Here is a 21,029-nt window from a genome sequence, read left to right on the forward strand (position 1 = left end):
GGGGGGGGGGGGGGGGGGGGGGGGTGTTTATGAGCTGAGGGCAAAACAACAACAACCATTAATCTGCTGCTGGGAGGTTCTACCAGGTTCTACCGGGTTCTACTGGGTTCTGCCGGGTTCTGGGCCATGACCCGGCCCGGTTCCTCTCAGATTATTGCAGCGTTCTCAGAACTGCGGAGGTTGTCTGTGTTCTCTCTGCAGATATTTTTAGCTGATTGCGTCAGGCGGCCTCCTGCGCTGAGGTTAGCGCCGCCGCTGCTGCGCCTGAAGCTTCATGAAGCTTCGCCCGCTCCAGGCTCCGCCCACATCACCTGCAGCAGGTGCAGGTGATGCAGCTGCACCTGCTGCAGAGGTGCCGCCGCGTTTTGCTCTGCGGCCGTCTCAGAACCGTCCCGTTTGGGCCCGCTGCTCTTCCTTACAGGCCGAGGCGAAGTGAGAACTCTAAGATTCCCAGCAGCAGCAGCAGCAGGTCAGAGTTTCTCAGCGTCTGTCTGAGCGTGACAGACCAAAATAACCCGACGTTTTCACACCTCCTCTAGGTTGCATGCCATCACAGAAGAGGAAGGAAGGAGCCGGACGAGCCAGAGCCTCAGCAGCAACATCCTTATCAGCAGCATTATCGTCCGGCTCTGAGACATGCGAGCTGCAGCAGGAGACGTGTCACTCCGGCGCATTTCATCTGACTTCTCTGTTTCACAGCTTCCAGCCATCATGGTGGCTCTGAGAGCAAAGGTCCAAACAGACGCAGCTGGCCTTTTCGCTGCAGCCGCTGCTTCCTCTGAGAACAAAACAACTTTTTTCCTCTGCATTAAACGGGTTGTGAAAATATCACAGTTATTAGCAGCAGCAGCAGCAGCAAATCTGGGAGCCGCTGAGATTCTGACACTCAGAGCTGTGAAGCTTCATGGCAGCAGAACGCTGCAGCCGGCCGGCCGGCACTTCCTGCTTCTGCTTTTACCAGGCACAGCAGGTAAAGTCCAGCTCGGCCCGTCAGAACCAACAACAAATACACTCCACACTTTTCAGACAGATTTCTAAAAAATATCACAGGAATCATTTTCCCTTTTCATTGTTCTGGAGGAAAACGGCGACTTTCAGGGTGGAAGCAGGTCTGCATGCTGTTGTACCGATGCTAACAGGTGGGTTGGCCCCCCACAGCCCCCCTCATCCAGATCAACATGAGGACTTTAGTCCAGATCTGTCTGGCAGACAGAGAAGGGATTTCAGCACCAAATCCAGCAGATCAATAAAAATATCTGCTAATTAGGCTGAGGAGGAGGAAGAGGAGGAGGGTGAGGAAGAGGAAAGAAAAACAAACTGAGTGCTGATTCAGGAGTCTAGACGGATCAGGAAAATCCCCAGACTGGAAGCTCCTGGAAGCAGGTGAGGAAGATGACGATCAGTCAGGGATCAGACTCTTCCTCTCTCCTCCTCTTCCTCACCGATCGGTTTCTCTGACCCCAATCCCCCCCTTTCCCCGGCCCCGCCTCCTTCCTTCCTCCACACTTCATCACTTTGACCTAAATCTGCTGGTTTAATCTTCTTCTTCTGCTCTCTGAAAACAAACGGAGCCTAATTGTCTTAATCTGGCTGCTGGTCTTTTATTGTCTGCAGGATTCCACGCGCCGCCGAGCAATAACAGATCAATACAGCAGCTCTGATTGATTATCGCAGCTCGAGCTGCAGCAGAGCAGAGATAAACTCTCCTCATGAACGCTGTCAGATCTGGATTAAACGATGTAAACACTTCAAACCTGGTTTCACGTCTGAATCGTTTCATCTCCATGACGACAGCGGCGCGTCAGCCGCAGGATGTGACTGAAAACATTTTACAAAATGAGGATTATTATGTTCTGCTCCATCTGCTGCTGCGGTAAATAACGCAGCTCGCTTCCGTGTGTGTGTGTGTGTGTGTGCGTTTGTTTGTAACACCTTGTGGGGACCGGAGCCTGGTCCCCACAAGGGGAAACCCTGTTTTTGGGTCAGGGGTCAGATTTAGGGCTAAGGTATGAATTGAGTTTTGGATGGTTAGGGTTAGGAAAAGGGTAAAGGTCAGGTTTAGGCTGTAGAAATTAATGGAAGTCAATGGAAAGTCCCCACAAAGATAGCAACACAAACGTGTGTGTGTGTGTGTGTGTGTGAGGTTCTGAAGCTCGACCTTTGGTTTCTCTCAGCAGAGCAGCTTTTGTTTTTCAGGTGAATCGTCACGGTAACGGTGAGGCTGCAGTCTGACATCATAATCTCATCTGAATCACCTGGCCATTGTCAGCCAATTAGAGCCCGTCTGCATCAGGTGGGCCGGGCCGGCTGGGCCTGGTACCGTCCATCTACCTGCAGCTTGGCCTGGTCCACTTTCGGCTCTGCAGACAGTCAGCCAATCAGAGGCCGTGTTGCTGTTATGTGACCGTCCAGAGGAAAGCCTCAGACCTTGTTGCCTCCAGGTGTGTTAGCGCAACGCCGCGGTGGATGGCAACCAGCAACCACCTGAGAGGAGCAACGGCTGCTGCCCATCAAGAGGTCAAAAGGTCATCTTTGACCAGTTCAGGGCCGTCCTCCACAGAGAAACGTTGCTCTCCAGTCGTCCGCTGGTTTAGCTGTTGAGCTAAACATGTAGCATGCTAACTAAGTGCTCAACTCAAAGCTAAGTTTTTATCTAATTCTGAGTTAGATATTTAGATTGAAGCTTAATATTTCATTAAAAAGTTAAACATGAAATTAGTGAGTTAAACATTTAGTTTTAAACTCAATATAGAGTTAACTGCTTAAATATTTTGTTTGCAGATGTTTAACTCGTAAATATACACACTATATATAATATGTATAGTTCAGGGATAAATATTTAGTTAAAGCTAAATGTGTAGCTTGTAAACTAAATATTTATCTTTCTAATTAAATGAAATCATGGTAAAATCAGACGTGAGTAAAAAGATTTTCTTTTAGGTTAACAAACATTCTGTTAATTTGTGATGGTAGCTTTACTCCCGGCGGCCCGTAGAACCGGTCCAGTCCGCTGGAACCATCAGGGCTGACCTTTCCTCCAGGTCATGGACTAGTTTGAGTCTAAACTACCTGGCAACAGACTAATGATGTCATCAGTGTGGGCCTAAGAGGTAGATGGACTGGACCAGGTCCAGAACCAGTCCAGAACCTTCAGCAGCTTGTTTCCCATCAACTTAATCATCTTAACTAAATTGGTTGGAATTAGCCCCGCCCCCTTCGCCCCCCAGTCGTTTTCACGGCTTCCTGGATTAGACAGATTACTGGTCTGAAGCTGTTTTCTTTCTCTCTGCCGCCCCCCCGCCCATGACGCCCTGCATGGAGCCATCAGCGGAGAGCAGCAACCCGAAGGACCGGTCTGGGTCGGAACCGGGTCGGAACCGGCCTTCCTCCTGAGTCATGAAGCGCTGCAGAGTCTGGAGTCTGGAGAAAATGGAGCAGGAAGGAAAATACTTGCTGTGATAAAAATACCTCTGGGTCAAAGGTCAGCCGGGTGGACCACATGCAGGTTCATGTTTTTATGTCCAGCTGAAGATAAATCATTTTTTATAGTGAAACATGGAATCAGAACTTCTGGGACAAAGTCCAGGAAATGTTGGACCAACATGGAGGAAACCAGAGAAACGTTTTACTGGTTCCACCCGGAAACACCTGGTCCAGAAACACCTGGTCCAGAAACACCAGGTCCAGAAACACCGGGTCCAGAAACACCCGGTCCAGAAACACCTGGTCCAGAAACACCTGGTCCAGAAACACCTGGTCCAGAAACACCTGGTCCAGAAACACCCGGTCCAGAAACACCTGGTCCAGAAACATCCGGTCCAGAAACACCGGGCTGGATGTTCTCTGGACCGGAACCGAACTCTTCCCTCCAGCTGGTCCTCCATATCTGCGCTCCTCCTGCGGCTGAAACTGCGCCAGAAATCCCCGAGCGACGGGACTGCGCCATTTACGGTCCTGGCTTACACGTCACTTCCTGTCTGCCGGCCTGAAAGTTTCACTTTCTGTTCAGCCCGGAGGTTCAGAGTCCGCTGGTTCCGACCGACTTTAGAGGCCCCGGACCCCAAGCGGCGTGATGGCGTTCAGATACCCCGAAGCCCGGAGAGACCTCAACCAGGTGAGTCCGGCCTGGGCTCGGCTCGGCTCGGCTCGGTTCGGTTCGGGTGTGCTGCTCAGGTGCGGAGCGGGACAGGTAGAGGCGGTTCCGGTGCAGGCCTGAGGGAGGCTCCGGGTCAGATGGAGTTCAGGCAGAAACCAGCATCATTACAAATAATTAATAATCAATAATCAGTTTCAGAGCTGCAAGAGGAGGAGCCTCTGACCCACTTTCACTTTCCCTTACTGGTTCTGATCCGGACGGTTTGGGTCCAGGACAGCCAGGCTCACACCGGAGCAGAAACGGGGACCCAGGGGCCCATGGCCGGATCCGGGGGCCCCCGGATCCTGAACCACCACAGTTTCAACCAGTTCATTCTCACAAAGAACTGGTTCTCAATCCAGTTCAGTCAGTTAAAAAATGAATCTGTTCATGTTCATAGTTCAGTTATTTGATCTAAATAAACAGAGGTCGTGACCTGCTGATGATGTCATCATCAGTTTGCTCCCATAAACTTCCTGTTATCTTTGTGAACTCTGCTCTCAATGAAACTGATCCATATTCATATTCTATAGGTCATATATCATAGAATATAATATATTCTATGATCTAAACTTTAATGAAAACCTCCCATCAGACCAGCAGGCAGGTCTGACGTCCAGGTCAATGCTGCGTATGCGTAGCCATAGAAAGTTTAGTGGAAGGAAAAACATTTTCATAACAGCTGGAGGAAACAGACATTTGACTGTGGAAAATGTGATACCGGCCCTTTAATTCTGTTAGATTGAAATAAAACTAAAGTCATTTTAATAAAGTCGTATGAAGTGAAGATGCAGCTGGTGAAAGAAAATCTGCTGGTTTCTCCTTCAGAGCAACGCACTGTAAAAAATAACAGTTTTATTCGTCTGATTTAATATTCAGATTAACTGAATTTCACTCAGCGATGCAGGAGGCCAACTTTTTGTTCTGAATTACTAAAATAAATGAAAGTTTTGATGATATGAATGCATATTAAACATTTAAGGGATTTAATTTATGCAATATTTTCTGTTTCAATATTCATTGTCACGCATTAAAACAACAGAAGCTCAAAAACGGTTGATGTGACGGAAGAATCAAACATTTCTGAAGCAGCGGCTCGCTGTGAATAAAAAATATCAGAAAAATTAGATTTCCTGAGGGAACGAAGGAGGAAAATCCAGAGTGTCGCAATGATCAGAGTGGATGCAGCATGCTGCAGCGCCGTGCAGCGCTCTGCAGCATGCAGAGCGCTGCACGGCGCTGCAGCTGCAGGTTTTTCTACTGGCTGATTAATTAGAAAAGTTGAATCTGGTAAAACAGATTTTCAGATGAGTTGTTTTTTTTTTGTCTTAAATGAAAATGTTGATATTTTAAACAGTTTGGCTTCTTTACAGCTCTGACTCATTTGTTCTTTCAGCAATTAGCATCTTTAAGAGTCTATGCTCCAGTTAACGATTAATCTATTGCTAAATTAGTTGACGATCATTTCGATAATCACGATTAATCATGATTAATCGATTCAGCCCTAAAAGTCTTTGTGATCAACAAACTGTGTTCTGGATAAACTGAGATGAGCCTTAATGTTGCCTTTTCTCTCTGCTATGCGGCCATTTCTGGCCCAGATTCTTATGGTGGAGGCATGACCTTTGACCCCAGAGGTTCAGATGACCCCAGCCTCTTCTTGCTCTGATGTCTGTCAGATTGTTGTTCTCCTCTGCTGGTAAAACTTGATGGAAGGTGGATCTATTCTGTCCTGCAGCCTGAACCTTTGACTCTGTGAGCGTTCCTGGTGATCCAGTTTGGAGCCTCAAATCTCCGCTGGCGGCGTTTCCGTTCCGGCGGCGTTTCCGTTCCGGTGGTGTCAGCTTGCAGGTTTAGTGTGAAAGCTGCTGCTGACAGTTGGCGCTCGGAGCTTCGCAGTTCCACGGAAACATCCGGAACCAGAAGATCCGGTTTCAGAGCCAGACTCTGATTGTTGCTTGTTTGTTGAACAGGTGGATGATTACCACGGAACCAAGATCCCGGACCCGTACGCCTGGCTGGAGGACCCGGACAGCCCGGAAACCATGGTAACGCCCTCTTCCTGCAGAACCCCCCTGGCGGTTCCGGGTCTGATCCGATCTGTTCGCTGCGCAGGCGTTCGTGGAGAAGCAGAACCAGCTGACCATGCCGTATCTGGAGGGCTGTGCGGTCCGAGCCCGGTTCCAGCAGCGCCTCACCGAGCTCTACGACTACCCGAAGTTCAGCTGCCCCTACAAGCGGGGGTCCAGGTACAGCTGGGCCGACCCGGACCTGGACCAAAGCCGAACCGGATCTGGACCGGGTCCTTCTCTCTTCCCACACAGAAAACTGTTAAAACAGAAATAATTCACTAAGATGTTAAAATTACTGCAGCATTTTAAGTGAATTTTGTTCACAAACCTTTGAGATTTCTCCAGATGAGCGACAGAGTAACACACTACTAATAATAAATAAAAACACTACGATAATGAAGTAATAGTATTAAGAGAATAAACTTGTACAAGAATAAAGTAATAATATTAGTCAGAAAACTACAACTTTATTCTTGTATTATTTCGACTTTATCTTGTATATTTATTTAATTCATTGGTTTTAGCACCAGACGACCTGCTTGTTGTGCGATGAGGGGTTTGCTAATAAAGTTATTTTACTTTGAAGCATTCCCATGCTAACAGGAGAAGCTAGCTGGTAAAGTTTCATCAGGCAGGTTTTTTGTCAGAAAACCGTTAAAGTATTTTTAAACTTCAGTGACTTTTAAAGCAGAAAATAAGAATTTAATGAAATAAACTGAATAAAAATGTGATTTTAACTGAACCTGCCGAGGTTTTTATCCAGTTCAGGAGCGACGGTGTGAGCATTAGCTCCACCTGGGAGGAAAACTACTGAATGAAGCCGTTTCTAAATGAACTCTGAAGGTTTAGACTTTTTATTCCAGATTATTCCAGATTATTCCAGATTATTCTGGATTCTCCCTGCAGGTATTTCTACTTCCACAACGCGGGCCTCCAGAACCAGGACGTTCTGTACGTCCAGGACTCGCTGGATGCGCCGGCCTCCGTGTTCTTCGACCCGAACTCGCTGTCTGAAGACGGAACCGTGGCGCTGAAGAGTGAGTCCGGCTCAGAACCGCTCCAGAACGGCTCCAGAACCGCTCTAACCCTCTGTCTCCCCAGTGGGCCGGCTGTCTGAGGAGTGTGAGTACTTTGCGTACGGGCTGAGCAGTGCCGGGTCGGACTGGGTCACGCTGCGCTTCCTGAACCCGGTCAGTCTGGCGCCGCTGCCCGATGTTCTGGAGCGGGTCAAGTTCAGCTGCCTGGCCTGGACCCACGACGCCCGGGGCATCTTCTACAACTGCTACCCGCCTCAGGACGGCAAGGCTGACGGTCAGAACCACGCACCGACCCGGTTCTGGTTCTGACAACGCACCAGAACCACCTGGGTCTGGCTCCAGATCAGAACCGGACCAACAGAACCAGAGTAACCAGCTCCTGTCGTCCCTCAGGCACAGAGACCACGTCCAACATCAACCAGAAGCTCTTCTACCATCGGATCGGAACCGAGCAGTCCGACGACGTTCTGGTGGCCGAGTTCCCGGACCATCCCAAATGGCACAGCTCAGTTACAGTGAGTCCGACCAGAACCAAGTTCTGATCCAGAAACACACACCAGACCAAAACCAAGTGCATTCACTCTGAGATGGGCCGGACCACCAGAACCACCAGAACCCTGCAGAGTACCAACTGATTCTGGTTTTCATCCCACAACCACTAATTCTGGCCCAGTACCAGTCCAGGTCCAGTCAGAACTAGTCAGAGCGATATAAGTCAGATATTTTCATAAAAATGTTTACGGATCAGAAACGGTCTAAACTGGTTCATATCGGGTCGGAACCAGATCAAGTTCTGTTGTGTTTAATGACCTGGAGAAAAAACTCTGATTTTTCTGTGTCGACCCGGTTCTGGTTTGGTTCTGGTGCATTAGTGGGTCCAAATATTTAAGTGGTTTTGTGTGAATTCCTGCAAATCTGAAACTTTTCAGGTTTCACTCGTTAGGAGAATCTGGTTCCAGGTTTTAGTTCTTCTGGGTTTCGGACCCGGCTGATGCTGCCTGTTCGGTTCTGCTGCAGGTGTCAGATGACGGCCGGTACGCGGTTCTGTCCATCACCGAGGGCTGCCGGCCCGTCAACCGGCTCTGGTACTGCGACCTGCAGGCGCTTCCGGACGGGATCCAAGGTGGGTCAGGGAGTCCTGGAGACCGGACCGGACTGGACTGACTGGACCGGGCCGGACCGACTGGACTGGACTGGACCGACCGGACCGGACTGGACCGACCGAACCGGACTGGACCGGACCAAACTGACCGGGCTGAACTGACTGGACGGGGCTGGACCGACCGGACCGGGCTGGACCGGACCAAACTGACCGGGCTGGACTGACTGGACTGGACCAACTGGACCGGACTGGACCGACCGGACCGGGCCGGGCCGGACCGACTGGACCGGACCAAACTGACCGGGCTGGACCGACTGGACCGGACCAAACTGACCGGGCTGGACTGACTGGACTGGACCAACCGGACCGGACTGGACCGACCAGACCGGGCCGGGCCGGACCGACTGGACTGGACCAACTGGACCGGACGGGACTGGACCGACCGGACCGGGCCGGGCCGGACCGACTGGACTGGACCAACTGGACCGGACTGGACCGACCGGACCGGGCTGGACCGACCGGACCGGGCTGCAGCAGCTGCTCTGCTGTCGACTTTCTGAGGAACCACAAGAATTTCAACAAGTGAAGAAACTTCAGGATGTTGAAACTGTTGAGAAAATATGAACCTGAATGAGTTAATGAGTTAGTGAGTTAATGAGTGAATGAGTGAATTAATGAGTGAGTTAATGAGTTAATGAGTGAATTAATGAGTGAGTTAATGAGTTAATGAGTGAATTAATGAGTGAGTTAATGAGTGAATGAGTGAATCTGTTGGCTGCTGCTGCGCCGGTGTGAACATTTAATACATAGGTAGAAATCCTTCCTTGTTTTTCCTCTGGTGCCGTTTCCACAGAAATCCGGAACCGGACCGGTTCTGTTGCATTCTGCAGTCACGGCTCGGAGGTGGAACTTTGCTCCTGGCAACTTTAACTCATCCCAGTTATTCCTTCCTGAATAAACACAACGTTTCCTGGTTTCTGAAGCAGAATTTCCATCACAGCAGAACGATTAATCACGATTAATCGATTATTGAAATAATTAATAGTAATAATAATCCGATTCTGATCTGGAGCCAGACCCAGGTGGTTCTGGTGCGTTGTCAGAACCAGAACCGGGTCGGTGCGTGGTTCTGACCGTCAGCCTTGCCGTTAACTGGAGCAAACTGACTGTTTGCTGGAAGAATAACAATCAGAGCAGAAATGAAGCAAAACTGTGTAAAAATATAAAGACTTAAGATTAAGAACCTCCTTTGGTTCTTCGATTCTTCAAGGACTTTTTATTATCCAATAATTAATCATTCATTAAAACATAATAATCAGCAGATCAGTTCTACTCTGTACTGATGTTCAGTCCAGCAGAAAAGCCTGCAGATGGATCAAACGCTGCTGTTGACTTTCACACATCGAATGTTGATTTTCTTACTTAAAACAGAAACATAATTATTCATTTATTTGGATCTTTCAACATTTTTCTAATATTGTGTAAAACAGTTTAAGTGGTTAAATGAAAAATCTGCTGAATGTGACCATTTTTTTACCCAATCGTCAGAACAATCGATTAATCGTCAGAATAATCGATTAATCATTAAAATAATTGATTCTTAACATATGAAGATTGATGAAAACGTGGATTAATCCTGATAAAAATCTGTATGATGATGTTCTGCAGCAGTTGCTTTGCTGGCTGCAGCAGGTTCCACTGGGTTCTGCTGAGGTTCTGTTGGTTCTGTTGGGTTCTCTGTGTCTGTGCGCAGCTGATGAAACTCCAGTCTGGGTTTCCTCACAGCTTCCTTGGGCCTGCGGACGTTGTTGGGCTGTGGGAAGTTTCCACGCCGGGTGTCGACACTTCCTGCTGTCTCTGGTTGTGAAAGTGTTTTGGTTCTGCAGGTCTGCTGCCGTGGGTCCGGCTGGTGGACGACTTCGAGGCGCAGTACTCCTACGTGACCAACGAGGGCAGCGTGTTCACGTTCCGCTCCAACCTGGACGCGCCGCGCTACCGCCTCATCAACATCGACATCCAGAACCCGGACCGGCAGAACTGGACCACGCTGATCCCGCAGCACGAGAAGGACGTCCTGGGTGAGCAGCCGCCCGGCCCGGCCCGGTCCCGCCCTCCAGCTGGTTCTGGTGCCGGGAATGAAGGGAAAAGTCCACCAGCGTCAGAGATACGCAGAGCTCTCGTCCTCAGAACCGCGGTTCGGAGCGTTGCGACAGCTTTTCTGTGAATTCCTGGCCGGCGTTTCGATGACGGTCCGACCACAGAGACCAGGAAGTGGTGGCCGGCGGCCGCGCCTCCGTCACAGGAACTCTGCTGGAAAAGTGAAACTGGTCTCAGATGACAGCGGCTGAGTCAAGCCGGTGACGGGAAACGCTTCTGAATCAGATCAAACTGCAGCTGTTCTGAATTTATAACCGTTTTAGTTTCTTCCCCTCTCACCTCTGTGGTCACCCTCTGGGTCTAACCTGACCTCTGCCCTCTGGCCTGCAGGCTTCGTCTCCTGTGTGAACCAGCGCCACCTGCTGGTGAACTACGTCCACGACGTGAAGGACGTGCTGCAGCTGTTCGAGCTGAGCAGCGGCCGCCTGCTGCGGGAGCTGCCGCTGGACGTGGGAACCATCGCCGGGGTCAGCTGCAAGAAGAAACACTCAGAGTTCTTCTACAAGTTCACCTCCTTCACCACGCCGGGTAACCCACCGCTGACCTCTGACCCCTGACCCCAGCCTCCATCTGACCCTCTGCTCTCCATCAGGGATCATCTACCACTGCGACCTGAGCCGGCCCGACCCGGAGCCCCGGGTCTTCAGGGAGGTGGAGGTCAAAGGCATCAACCAGGAGGACTTCCTGACCAGCCAGGTGAGCTCCGCCCCCTTCTGGACACCTGGACTCGGCCAGAACCGGGACAGAAACACATTTTATTGATTATGTGAATTTTTTGAAGATTTTATTTTTGGTAAATTTTCCCCCCAATCCCGTCTGTGGCTCTCCGTTGCTCAGAGTGATGTCAGGGCGGCCATCTTGTTTTCACAGCTTCTGTTTGTTTAAGGTTGAGTCCAGATCAACACCACAGAAGAAGAATAAAGTCAAAATGATACGAAGATAAAGGGCCAGTAGAAAAGGCACTAAAGGTTTTCGGCCCTGAAACTTTTATTTCCATTTTAGAAAAGAAATCGATATTTTTAAAAATTAAAATCAGATAAAAGAAAAATTAGATTTTATTTTTAAGCCTGAGGTTCTGCTGTTCTGACCCGCTGGTTCCGTTGGGTCTCAGGAACCCAGGAGGAGCGCCGATCCGGCCCCTGAAGTTCTGACTGGGTTATTCCTAGTTCTGCTGGCTTTGGGTCAGCTGGCTGATCAGAACAGATCCAGATGATTCTGGGTCCAAACAGAACCAGGCCGATCTGTGAGGAAACAGCTCCACCCACTGGTGGAAAGCAGCACCTGCAGCCAAGCAGAAACTGGACCAGAACCAATGTTTTGCTTAGGAATCTTTGGAAAGTTCTGGTAGAAAATGGACCGGTTTCAGTGAAGCCAGTCCATCCTGAATGTTTATCTGGTTCTGACGGGTCAGAACCAGACCAGACGGCTCATTTCTGTGGAACCTGAAATTCTCCCCAGGTTCTAATGGATCCTGGAGGTTCTGGTCGGTTCTGACCTTTCAGTCTCTTATAACTCACCAGAACCGGGTCGGTTCCGACCCGTGCGTCTCTCCCAGGTTTTCTACCCCAGTAAGGACGGAACCAGCATCCCCATGTTCCTGGTCCACGCCCGGAACCTGGAGCGGGACGGAACCAACCCGGTCTTCCTGTACGGCTACGGCGGCTTTGAGAACTCCATCCAGCCGCACTACAAGTGAGCGACAGCAGCTGGTTCCGAACGGGTTCTGGTCCAGAACCGGGCCGGTTCGGTCTGGATGTTTCTTTCTTCTCAGTGATTTGAACGTGTTGGTATCAGGATCCGGGTCTCAGTTGTGGTTCTGGTTCTGACCCAGTGTGGCCTACCTGCTGTTCGTGAGACACCTGGGCGGAGTTCTGGCCGTGGCCAACATCCGGGGCGGCGGAGAGTACGGCCTCACCTGGCACAAAGGTACCGCCGGCTCCGGCCTGGACCCGGCTCTGGTTCCGGTTCTGTTCTAAAGATGTTCCCCGTCTGCAGCCGGAACCTTGGACCGGAAGCAGAACTGCTTCGATGACTTCCAGAGCGCGGCGGAGTTCCTGATCCGGGAGCGGTTCACCTCGGCCAGCCGGATCGCCATCAACGGAGCGTCCAACGGCGGCCTGCTGGTCGGTGAGTCCGGTTCTGGACCGGGTTCTGCAGAACCTTCAGCAGGGTGTTTTAGGGCTGCCGATACATCAGTTTTAGCAATTCAAAGAATTTTAGTTTGTGAATATTTCATTTTTCCCGCCATGGTCTGTGGGTCAGCTGGGCGGCCATCTTGTTTCACTGCGTTTCTGTTTGGTCAAAACTTGGACAGAAAATCCAGAAGTTTTACTCCAGTAACCGTAGAAACACTTCAAAATAAAAGTAGAGGGCAGTTTTTCTTGCTGCTCTGCAGCTGCAGGTTGAACTCAGTGACGTTCTGTTGGTTCTGATGGTTCTGTTCTGTTGGTTCTGATGGTTCTGTTCTGTTGGTTCTGATGGTCCTGTTGGTTCTGTTGGTTCTGTTGGTTCTGATGGTTCTGTTCTGTTGGTTCTGATGGTCCTGTTGGTTCTGTTGGTTCTGATGGTTCTGTTGGTTCTGATGGTTCTGTTGGTTCTGATGGTTCTGTTGCAGCCGCCTGCATGATCCAGCAGCCGCAGCTGTTCGGATGCGTCGTCGCCGAGGTCGGAGTTTTGGACATGTTGAAGTTCCATAAGTTCACCATCGGACACGCCTGGACCACCGACTACGGCTGCGCCGACGACCCGGAGCAGTTCCAGTGGCTCATCAAGTAAGAACCAGAACCAGAACCAGAACCTCTCTGTCCTCAGAACATGAATATCCTAAAACTCCAAACGGCTGAAATATTTCCAAACTTTTCTCGTCCCTTCAGGATTTCACGTTAGGTTTAGTTTTAATGTGGAAATGTTCAGGCAGGTTTGCACTCGTTACTTTTTACTGACATTAAATGTTTTATTTTTTGCTTCGGGACGTTTTGGGAAGTTGGAGTCAAATAATTAGAGAAAAATGTTCATTTTTAAGTCCTGTTTTGTCTCCACTCCAAACTGAATGTTTGGTTAGGAAGTTAGTTAGATCCCAACTAACCAGCTTAAGTCTGAGCTAAAAGTTTTGTTTGAAAAACAAATATTTAATTTAATCTGAGCTAAATAAAATGTAGGCCAATTTTTTATTTTGCTAACAAAATATTTACTTCCAAAATTAACATTTAATTGCAAACTAAATATCTATTTTCCAAACTTAATGCTTAGTTCAGATCTAAACATTTAGCTTCCCAACTAAATATGTAATTTGAAAACTAAATATTTAGTTTATGAATTAAATATATATCCAAATGGAGAAACACTGCCACCTGCAGGTCGAGTTCAGTTAGCAGTTACATCACTAAAACATTTTTAGAAATTAAAAACAAAAACAAGATGGCAGAATGTATTAATTTTAGGTTAAATACATAAGTACTGTAATATATTCACCAATCATATTATATTGTTTGCAGTTTACTAAAATATTGTTTTATCCATCCTTTATCATTTTTTAATATAACATCATTTTGCATTAAATTCCAGACTTTCTGTAAATTAGTTCTAACTTTTATTAAAATGCATCATTTGTCCAGAGGATCTGCAGAGAAATTAAAACTGTAGTTATAAAATCGTCAGTGTTTTAGTTCCATAGAAAACACAAGTAGTGAGTAGCTTAAGCTAACATGTCATGGGGGAGTTGGCATCAATTAAATTAATATTTCTGACAGTTTTTGTGGAAAATTTGCATTAAATTCATAATTCTGCAAAAGCATGAAAAGATGTGGGAATCTTGATTTTCTTGTGAAAACCTGAAGGGACAGATTGATGGGATTTGGCGTCTGAGGGCCACATAGAAAGTTACGGTGGGCTGTATTTGGCCCCCGGACCTTCAGTTTGACATGTGCTGTAGAACATCCCAGCCTGTATCAGAACCAGCAGAACGGGTCTGGACCCTGTCCTGTCTGCAGGTACTCTCCCCTCCACAACCTGCCGGAGGCGCCGTACTCCGGCCCGCCGTACCCGGCCGTCCTGCTGCTGACGGCGGACCACGACGACCGCGTGGTTCCGCTGCACACGCTGAAGTTCTGCGCGGCGCTGCAGCGCGGCGTGGGCGGCAGCCCGCAGCAGCGGCAGCCGCTCCTGCTGCGCGTCGACACCCGCAGCGGACACGGCGCCGGGAAGCCCACGGCCAAGGCCATCCTGGAGGACACGCACATCTTCGCCTTCATCGCCGAGACGCTGAAGCTCGACTGGAAGGACTGAAGCTCAGAGTCCCGATCGGCTCTGAATGAAACGTGTTCAGTAAAACCTCCACTGGTTCGGTCAGGAAGAGATCCAGAGATCCACTGAAGGATCTACACTGAAAAAAAGGAAAACATGATCCAACTTTAAAAAATGAATTCAAATTAAGTTTGTCAGATTTACTTTATTTACATTTGTTTACCATGACACCTTAATAAACTTGATAATTTTGGATAAACTAACAAATTAACTCAATTTAAGTTGGATCAGCTGTTTTAGTTTTTCAGTGTAGAGTTCAGGACGGGATCAGAGCCTCCAACCTGAAAAAAGTTGAAAACTTTGACTTAATAAACTAAAATGTAAATTTAATAACATGATTGTTTAAGCATTTGTTCTTGCAGTAAATTAATATTCCAGGACAGAATTACATCAAAAAATACTTGTGATATTTAGATCTATTTTTCATCCCACAAAAGGAAACATCCATCTTTATTTTCTGCAAAAGGTTCGTTTTTTTGTTTTGTTTTTTCCATTTTAAAACCTAAAAACAAAAATAAAATGTGGCTCTTTAAAAATGAGAAATTTCAAAATAGTCACTTCTTGCAGATTATTGCACTTCAGAATTTAAATGATGAATTAGTTATTTTCTTCAGTTTGAAGGAGTTATTGACTGAAGCTCTAATATCCCACTGAACCGTTACTGTATGTTTGTCTTGTTTTATGGTATTCTGAGATATTGGCACCAGATTATTTGGTTTGACGTTTGCGGCTGATCTTGATGTTGATCCAGAAAACTTTTCTTCGAGTTCTGCTGAGATGAATCTGCAGCTGTTGGTTGGAGGAAACCTCTGAAGGATTTCAGTTACCATGGCAACAGTCGGGCGCGGTTTCAGCTGGATTATTTTGTAATAAACTGCAGCATGAATCTGAATCGGTTCACAAATCGCTGCAGGAACATTTGGTGGGTGAAGTTCTGCTGCAGTGCCTTGAGCGGCCACTGGGTGGCAGTGCGTCCCTGCAAAAGCAGCAGCAGCGCTCAGGGGTCAGAGGTGAAGCGGAGAGCAGGGTCTCTGCGGTGCTGGCTGGTTCTGGAGGTTCTGCCGGGTCGCTCACAGTTTAATCTGATATCATCCTGAAGCGTCTGGTGGAGGATTAGCAGGCAGAGCGCCGCCGGGCCGCAGGTTCTGAATCTGGTTCTGAAGACAAAGGCGGGAATAATGAGCCGGACCGATGATGGGAACGGTCCGGGCCGCAGCAGGATCCCTGAGGAGCTCCAAGCCTTCATCTCCTCCAATCAGTTTCTCCTCCACGAAGCTCAGATTAGCTCCTAAAGCCGCTTTGGGCCGCCGAGCGGACCGGACCGGATCAGAACTTTAGAAGTTTCTCCTTCACAGCAGCTTAGCGATGGACCTGCGCTCCGTTAATCTGCTGTCCCTGGAGCCCGGCGGCTCCTCACCGACCCAAACAGAACGCATAGAGGAAAACCAGTTACATCACAACTGGACCAGAACCAGAACCATGTTCTCCTTGTGCTGTGGGTTCTCTGTAATTAGTGTCTCTGAAACAATTAGACATGATTAATCAATTATTAAAATATTACTAATTTAGTAATGGATTATTCAAAATCATTTCCAGACAAGAAACAAGTCAGAGCAGCAATGAAGCCAAACGGAAACACTTTGTATTTTAGACGCTGAATGCTCCAGTTAATGATTAATCGATTAATAAATGAGTTGATATTGTTTCAATAATTGATTAAGCACGATTAATCGCGTCAGACCTAGAAGTGTCTGTTGAGCTGCTCTGATGCTAACAGACTGAACAGATTCAGGTTTTCGGTTTGAAACCCGCTGAGTCTCATTTTCAGAAGAAACGATGAAACCTGCTGTGATCGACACACCTGAAAAGATGGCGGCAGCTTCTCCTTCGCCTCGCTCACATCTTCCCCTGAACAGTTGGAGGAAGTAACTTGCTGTCTGAGTTTCAGTGAGTTAAGTAGGAGTGAGGATCCACGGTAATGAATTAAAGCAGCAGCGAGGCTCCGGAGCGGCTGCTCGCTGCGTGGGCGGCTCCACAGATGAAACTCATTAAGTCTCAAACTCCAGTCCAATAAGACCGTAATATACAGAGTATGGATCGCTGCTGCAACTTTATGAGATAAAGATGTCATTGTGAATTCACGCTGTCACCTCAGCTGCTGCTGCTCTTCCAGTCACTTCCTGCGGTCACGTGACCAGGTGACGCAACCTGCGCCTTCAGGGATCCTGAGGACGGAGGATCTCTACAGGTGTGGTCACCTGTAGAGATCCTGTGACGTCATCCTGGGCTCCAGGGTGAGTCCGTCAGCGCGTCGCTCCCTTCCGGCTTCACGTAACAAACTCCAAGGAAAATAAAATCACATTTCTCAGTGGTAAAGTCTAATTATCTTTGGACTTTCCAAAAATACTTAGAATATAAATCTAAAAAGTTTTAGTCTGAAATAAAGATCTTAATATCTAGCTAAAGGTTTAGCTAGCTGCTAGCAACCTAATTATTTAGTTGGCAATTTGAATATATAAAGCTAAAGATAAATATTTGGTTTGGAAATTAAATGTTATTGATGCATTTATAAATTTCATGCAAGCTAAATGTTTTGCTTTGTTTGACATTCATATCGTGGAGTTTTTCTCTCCGACAGACTAAATAACCAAAACGTTGTTTTATTCTTTTACTCTGAGCTGATTCAGCATCTGAAGAGGCGGAACCGGCTGCTGGGTTTGGAGTTTTTTAATAACACGTTTAAATATTGCAACAGCCATCAGATTTCCTTCAGTCAGGTAAAAATCATCAGAAAGAAATGTTTATCAATCTGTTTTATATTCCAAACGTAACCAGTAAAACTTTTACACGGTGAGCAGATATTAGATCAACACGTTATTCAAACAAATTATAAAAATAGATTTGGCATTTCAGATACATATTTACAGTATTAAACATCAAAACTGGTTACGTGGAGCTGGACGGGGAGCGTCAAGAAGAAGAAACCCAAACGACCCGGACCGTCAGCTCACCGCGCAGAGGAGAAGAAGAAGTGCAACAACATCATGTTTACAGCAGGAATCACACATGATGCCACAGAACCAGCGAGTCCAGTTCAAGTTCAGGAACGCACAGATACTGTGTACCGACAGTTCAAACCTCCCTCTGCCGGTTCTGAGTCCAAACCCAACAGAACCGAACAAATAAAACCTTCCTCAGCGGAGAGAATAAATATGGATAAATATGTTTACAGCAGGACGGCCGCCAGGGGGCGCAGCGCCTGGAAAACACCATAAATTGAAAAACATTTCTGTCCCTCGTCTCATCAATCAATCAATCAATCAATCAATCAATCAATCAATCAATCAATCAATCAAATTTCACACACACAGTGAAATGTTTCTAGTAGTTCTGATGATTTTGGCTCACAGAATGAAAATTCAAAATCTGCTTCACATAAAAAAAACAATAAAAATGAAATAAAGTTAAAAAAAGAGCCTGAAATCCAAAAAGATCTCAGAAAACCTGAATATTAAAAAAAATAAATTAAGACTGAAATCCCAAAATTTATTGTCTCAGAAAATCGTAACAAAAAAAAATCTAATAAAATGAAATAGGAGACAAATCCAAAAATTGTCACAGAAAATCTGAATATTAGAATAAATATAGTATCAAAAACCCAAAGTTTTGTCTCAGAAATTTAGAATATTACATCAGATCAATAAGGTGATGTTTTAAGCAGAAATATCAGCATTCTGGGAACATTTTTGTCTTTTTCTCTCAGTTCCTGCTGGAGCTCCTCCAGATTCCCACGCTGCGGTTCTCCCTGTTGCTGCAGCATCTTTTCCTACCACACTTTGTCCTTCCACTCAATCTTCCATTAATATGCTTGGATACAGAACTCTGAACAACCAGCTCCTTCAGTGTGTTGGTGTCCCACCACCACTTCTCAATGTTCAGATCTAACTTTGGCTTTTCCTTCTCTGAGATTTAATCATCAGAATTACAAGAAGTTTCTGAAATCTGACAGAAAAATTGTTTTTTCCTGATATTCCAGGTTTTTGAGCTGAACCTGTAAACACAGAAACATGAGGACTGTTACTGAAATGACGTCCAGCACAAAGAAAACCAGGAAAAAGCACCAAGGAGAAGAAAAACCCGACAGTTTGAACCTTTTACAGCGTCAGTTTCTGATTGGGCCACTACTGAAGCCCCGCCCACTTGGCCCGCTCCGGTTGGTCGGTCAGATCAGCGTGGAAACACGAGTCCGTCTGCCAAGATTTGTCTTAAAGGGACATCCCACCAAACCTGTCTGTCTGGGGCTCTGATTGGCCGGACGGAGCAGCAGAGGTCACAAAGGTCACGTTGACATCACTCCTCGGGTCGCGCCGCTCACCTCCTCTTGGAAACAGGAAGAAGGGATGAAGGAAAGGAAGAGGAGTCCAGCTTCTGCTGGTCTGTCCTCTGGGGCGGACGCTCCCCGCTCCTCTCCTCCTGCACACCTGAGTGAGGCGCAGCAGCCGCAGCCAGGTGAGGCCCAGTCAGACCTGGACCCCCCGGTCAGACCTGGACCCCCCGGTCAGACCTGGACCCCCCGGTCAGACCTGGACCCCCCGGCCGTGCATCTGGATCACCTGCGCCCGCAGCGTCTGGATGGCGGCCAGAATGAGCTTCTGGTGGTCCAGGGAGATGACGCCCAGGCTCAGCACATCTCTGCAGAGACACAGACACTCAGAAGCTGCAGCCTACGGCGCACCATTAGTGACAAAATTAAGACTATCACACACCACGTGGCGGCTACTTCTATGTAGCAGGAGGCTACATCTGTTCTAAGACTGACTTAATCAAAGTTCACCTGGCTTTGCTAACTGAGAACAAAACTACTAGCTAGTGTTAGCTTTGGAGAGGCTAGGAACTAGCATGCTGAGAATAATGGTCACCCACTGGTTTGGCTACTTCCTTTGCTGTACATTAGCACGGATAGGCTAGTGTTAGCCAAGGATAGGCTAGTGCTAGTCAGTCCAAGACCAACATTACCCTGACATAGGATAACAAGTAGCATGTGTCAGTTAGCTCCCATATGTGTTATTATGACAGTTTACAAAAACCCAACATGACAAAAACACAAAAATATTGAACAATATGGAGGTGAAGATGGCTTCTGATTGGCTGAATGGCTAAAGGGCGATTCCACCTAATATTTACCAACATTAAGCATCTTTGATTTGCTCCATCTTAAAACTTCAAACATGGATCAGAGATTATTCTCAGCATGCCAGTTAGCCTATCCAACGCTAACAGCAGCCTATAAAATGCTAATGCTAGCCTATCAAACGCTAACACCAGCCGACCATAGGCTGAAGTTAGTCATCTTCTGCTCCTTTGCTAGTTGAAGTTCATTAATCAGACCAGCAGCTAGCTTTAGGATGGATGAAAGTAGCCTCCGCTGGAGGTGCCATATTCCTAATTTTGTCCCTAAAGCATGCCGTAGCTCCCTCAGGTGTGACTGAAGCCACTCACTGTACGGTCATGCGAGCCACAGACTCCAGGTAGCAGTATCCTGCAGCGGTGAAGTTGTCCTTGTAGCGGCCCATGTCCACGGCGTCCAGCCACTCTCCCACCGAGCTGAAGGACGGGAAGGAGGGCAGCGGCCGCTCGGCCAGGGAGATGGACGAGCTCAGCGTCCTGCAGGAGCAAAACCACGGAAACGTCAGAAATCAGCCCGGCAGCCTCTGGTGGAGCCGCCGCCGCGTCCCAACCTGCGCGCCAGCGTGGACGAGCCGATCCCGTCGGGAGAGCGGACGCTCTTACTGAGCGCCGAGTGGACCTGGCTGAAGCCGGGCCGCTCCGCCCGCTCCTTCTGCCAGCAGTCCAGCATCAGCTGGTGCAGGTGGGGGGGGCAGTTGACCGGCGCCGGCAGCCTGAAGCCGTCCTCAATGGCCTTTATGACCTGCACACACACACACACACACACACACACACAGAAACACACAGGAAGTCAGTAACTTCAGGTGAGAAATTCTCCACCATTTCATCTATAATTAGCTTCATACCTGAGGGACAGCAGAGGTGTGTGTGTGTGTGTTGTTGTTGTGTGTGTGTTGTGTTTTGTGTGTGTGTTGTGTGTGTGTTGTGTTTTGTGTGTGTTTTGTGTGTGTGTGTGTTTTGTATGTGTGTGTGTTTTGTATGTGTGTTGTGTTTTGTGTGTGTGTTGTGTGTGTGTTGTGTTTTGTGTGTGTGTTGTG

The 21,029-nt window shown here is 47.8% G+C and overlaps 2 protein-coding genes across 2 annotated transcripts in view; one reads left to right on the forward strand and one right to left on the reverse strand.

Moving 5' to 3' along the window:
* Positions 1-3,975: 3,975 nt before the first annotated feature.
* LOC103154994 (prolyl endopeptidase) lies at positions 3,976-16,870 on the forward strand. The gene is made up of 15 exons (XM_007576500.2): positions 3,976-4,114; positions 6,109-6,183; positions 6,251-6,384; positions 7,114-7,244; positions 7,309-7,518; positions 7,638-7,759; positions 8,262-8,367; positions 10,233-10,424; positions 10,834-11,031; positions 11,096-11,199; positions 12,059-12,195; positions 12,335-12,429; positions 12,499-12,630; positions 13,118-13,274; positions 14,493-16,870. The coding sequence occupies exons 1-15, from the start codon at positions 4,073-4,075 to the stop codon at positions 14,785-14,787; spliced, it is 2,130 nt and encodes a 709-aa protein (XP_007576562.1). The 5' UTR covers positions 3,976-4,072; the 3' UTR covers positions 14,788-16,870.
* Positions 16,871-17,517: 647 nt separating this feature from the next.
* epha10 (EPH receptor A10) overlaps positions 17,518-21,029 on the reverse strand; it is a 93,754-nt gene continuing 90,242 nt past the window's right edge. The window contains exons 16-18 of the mRNA XM_007576501.2: positions 20,544-20,734; positions 20,305-20,469; positions 17,518-19,497 (exon numbers count right to left, since the gene is read on the reverse strand). Coding sequence (XP_007576563.2) covers positions 19,383-19,497; positions 20,305-20,469; positions 20,544-20,734 — 471 coding nt within the window. The 3' untranslated portion in view covers positions 17,518-19,382. The remainder of the gene's footprint in view (positions 19,498-20,304; positions 20,470-20,543; positions 20,735-21,029) is intronic.

This window comes from Poecilia formosa, unplaced genomic scaffold (genome assembly GCF_000485575.1).
Source record: "Poecilia formosa unplaced genomic scaffold, Poecilia_formosa-5.1.2 Scaffold408, whole genome shotgun sequence".
NCBI classification, from domain to species: domain Eukaryota; kingdom Metazoa; phylum Chordata; class Actinopteri; order Cyprinodontiformes; family Poeciliidae; genus Poecilia; species Poecilia formosa.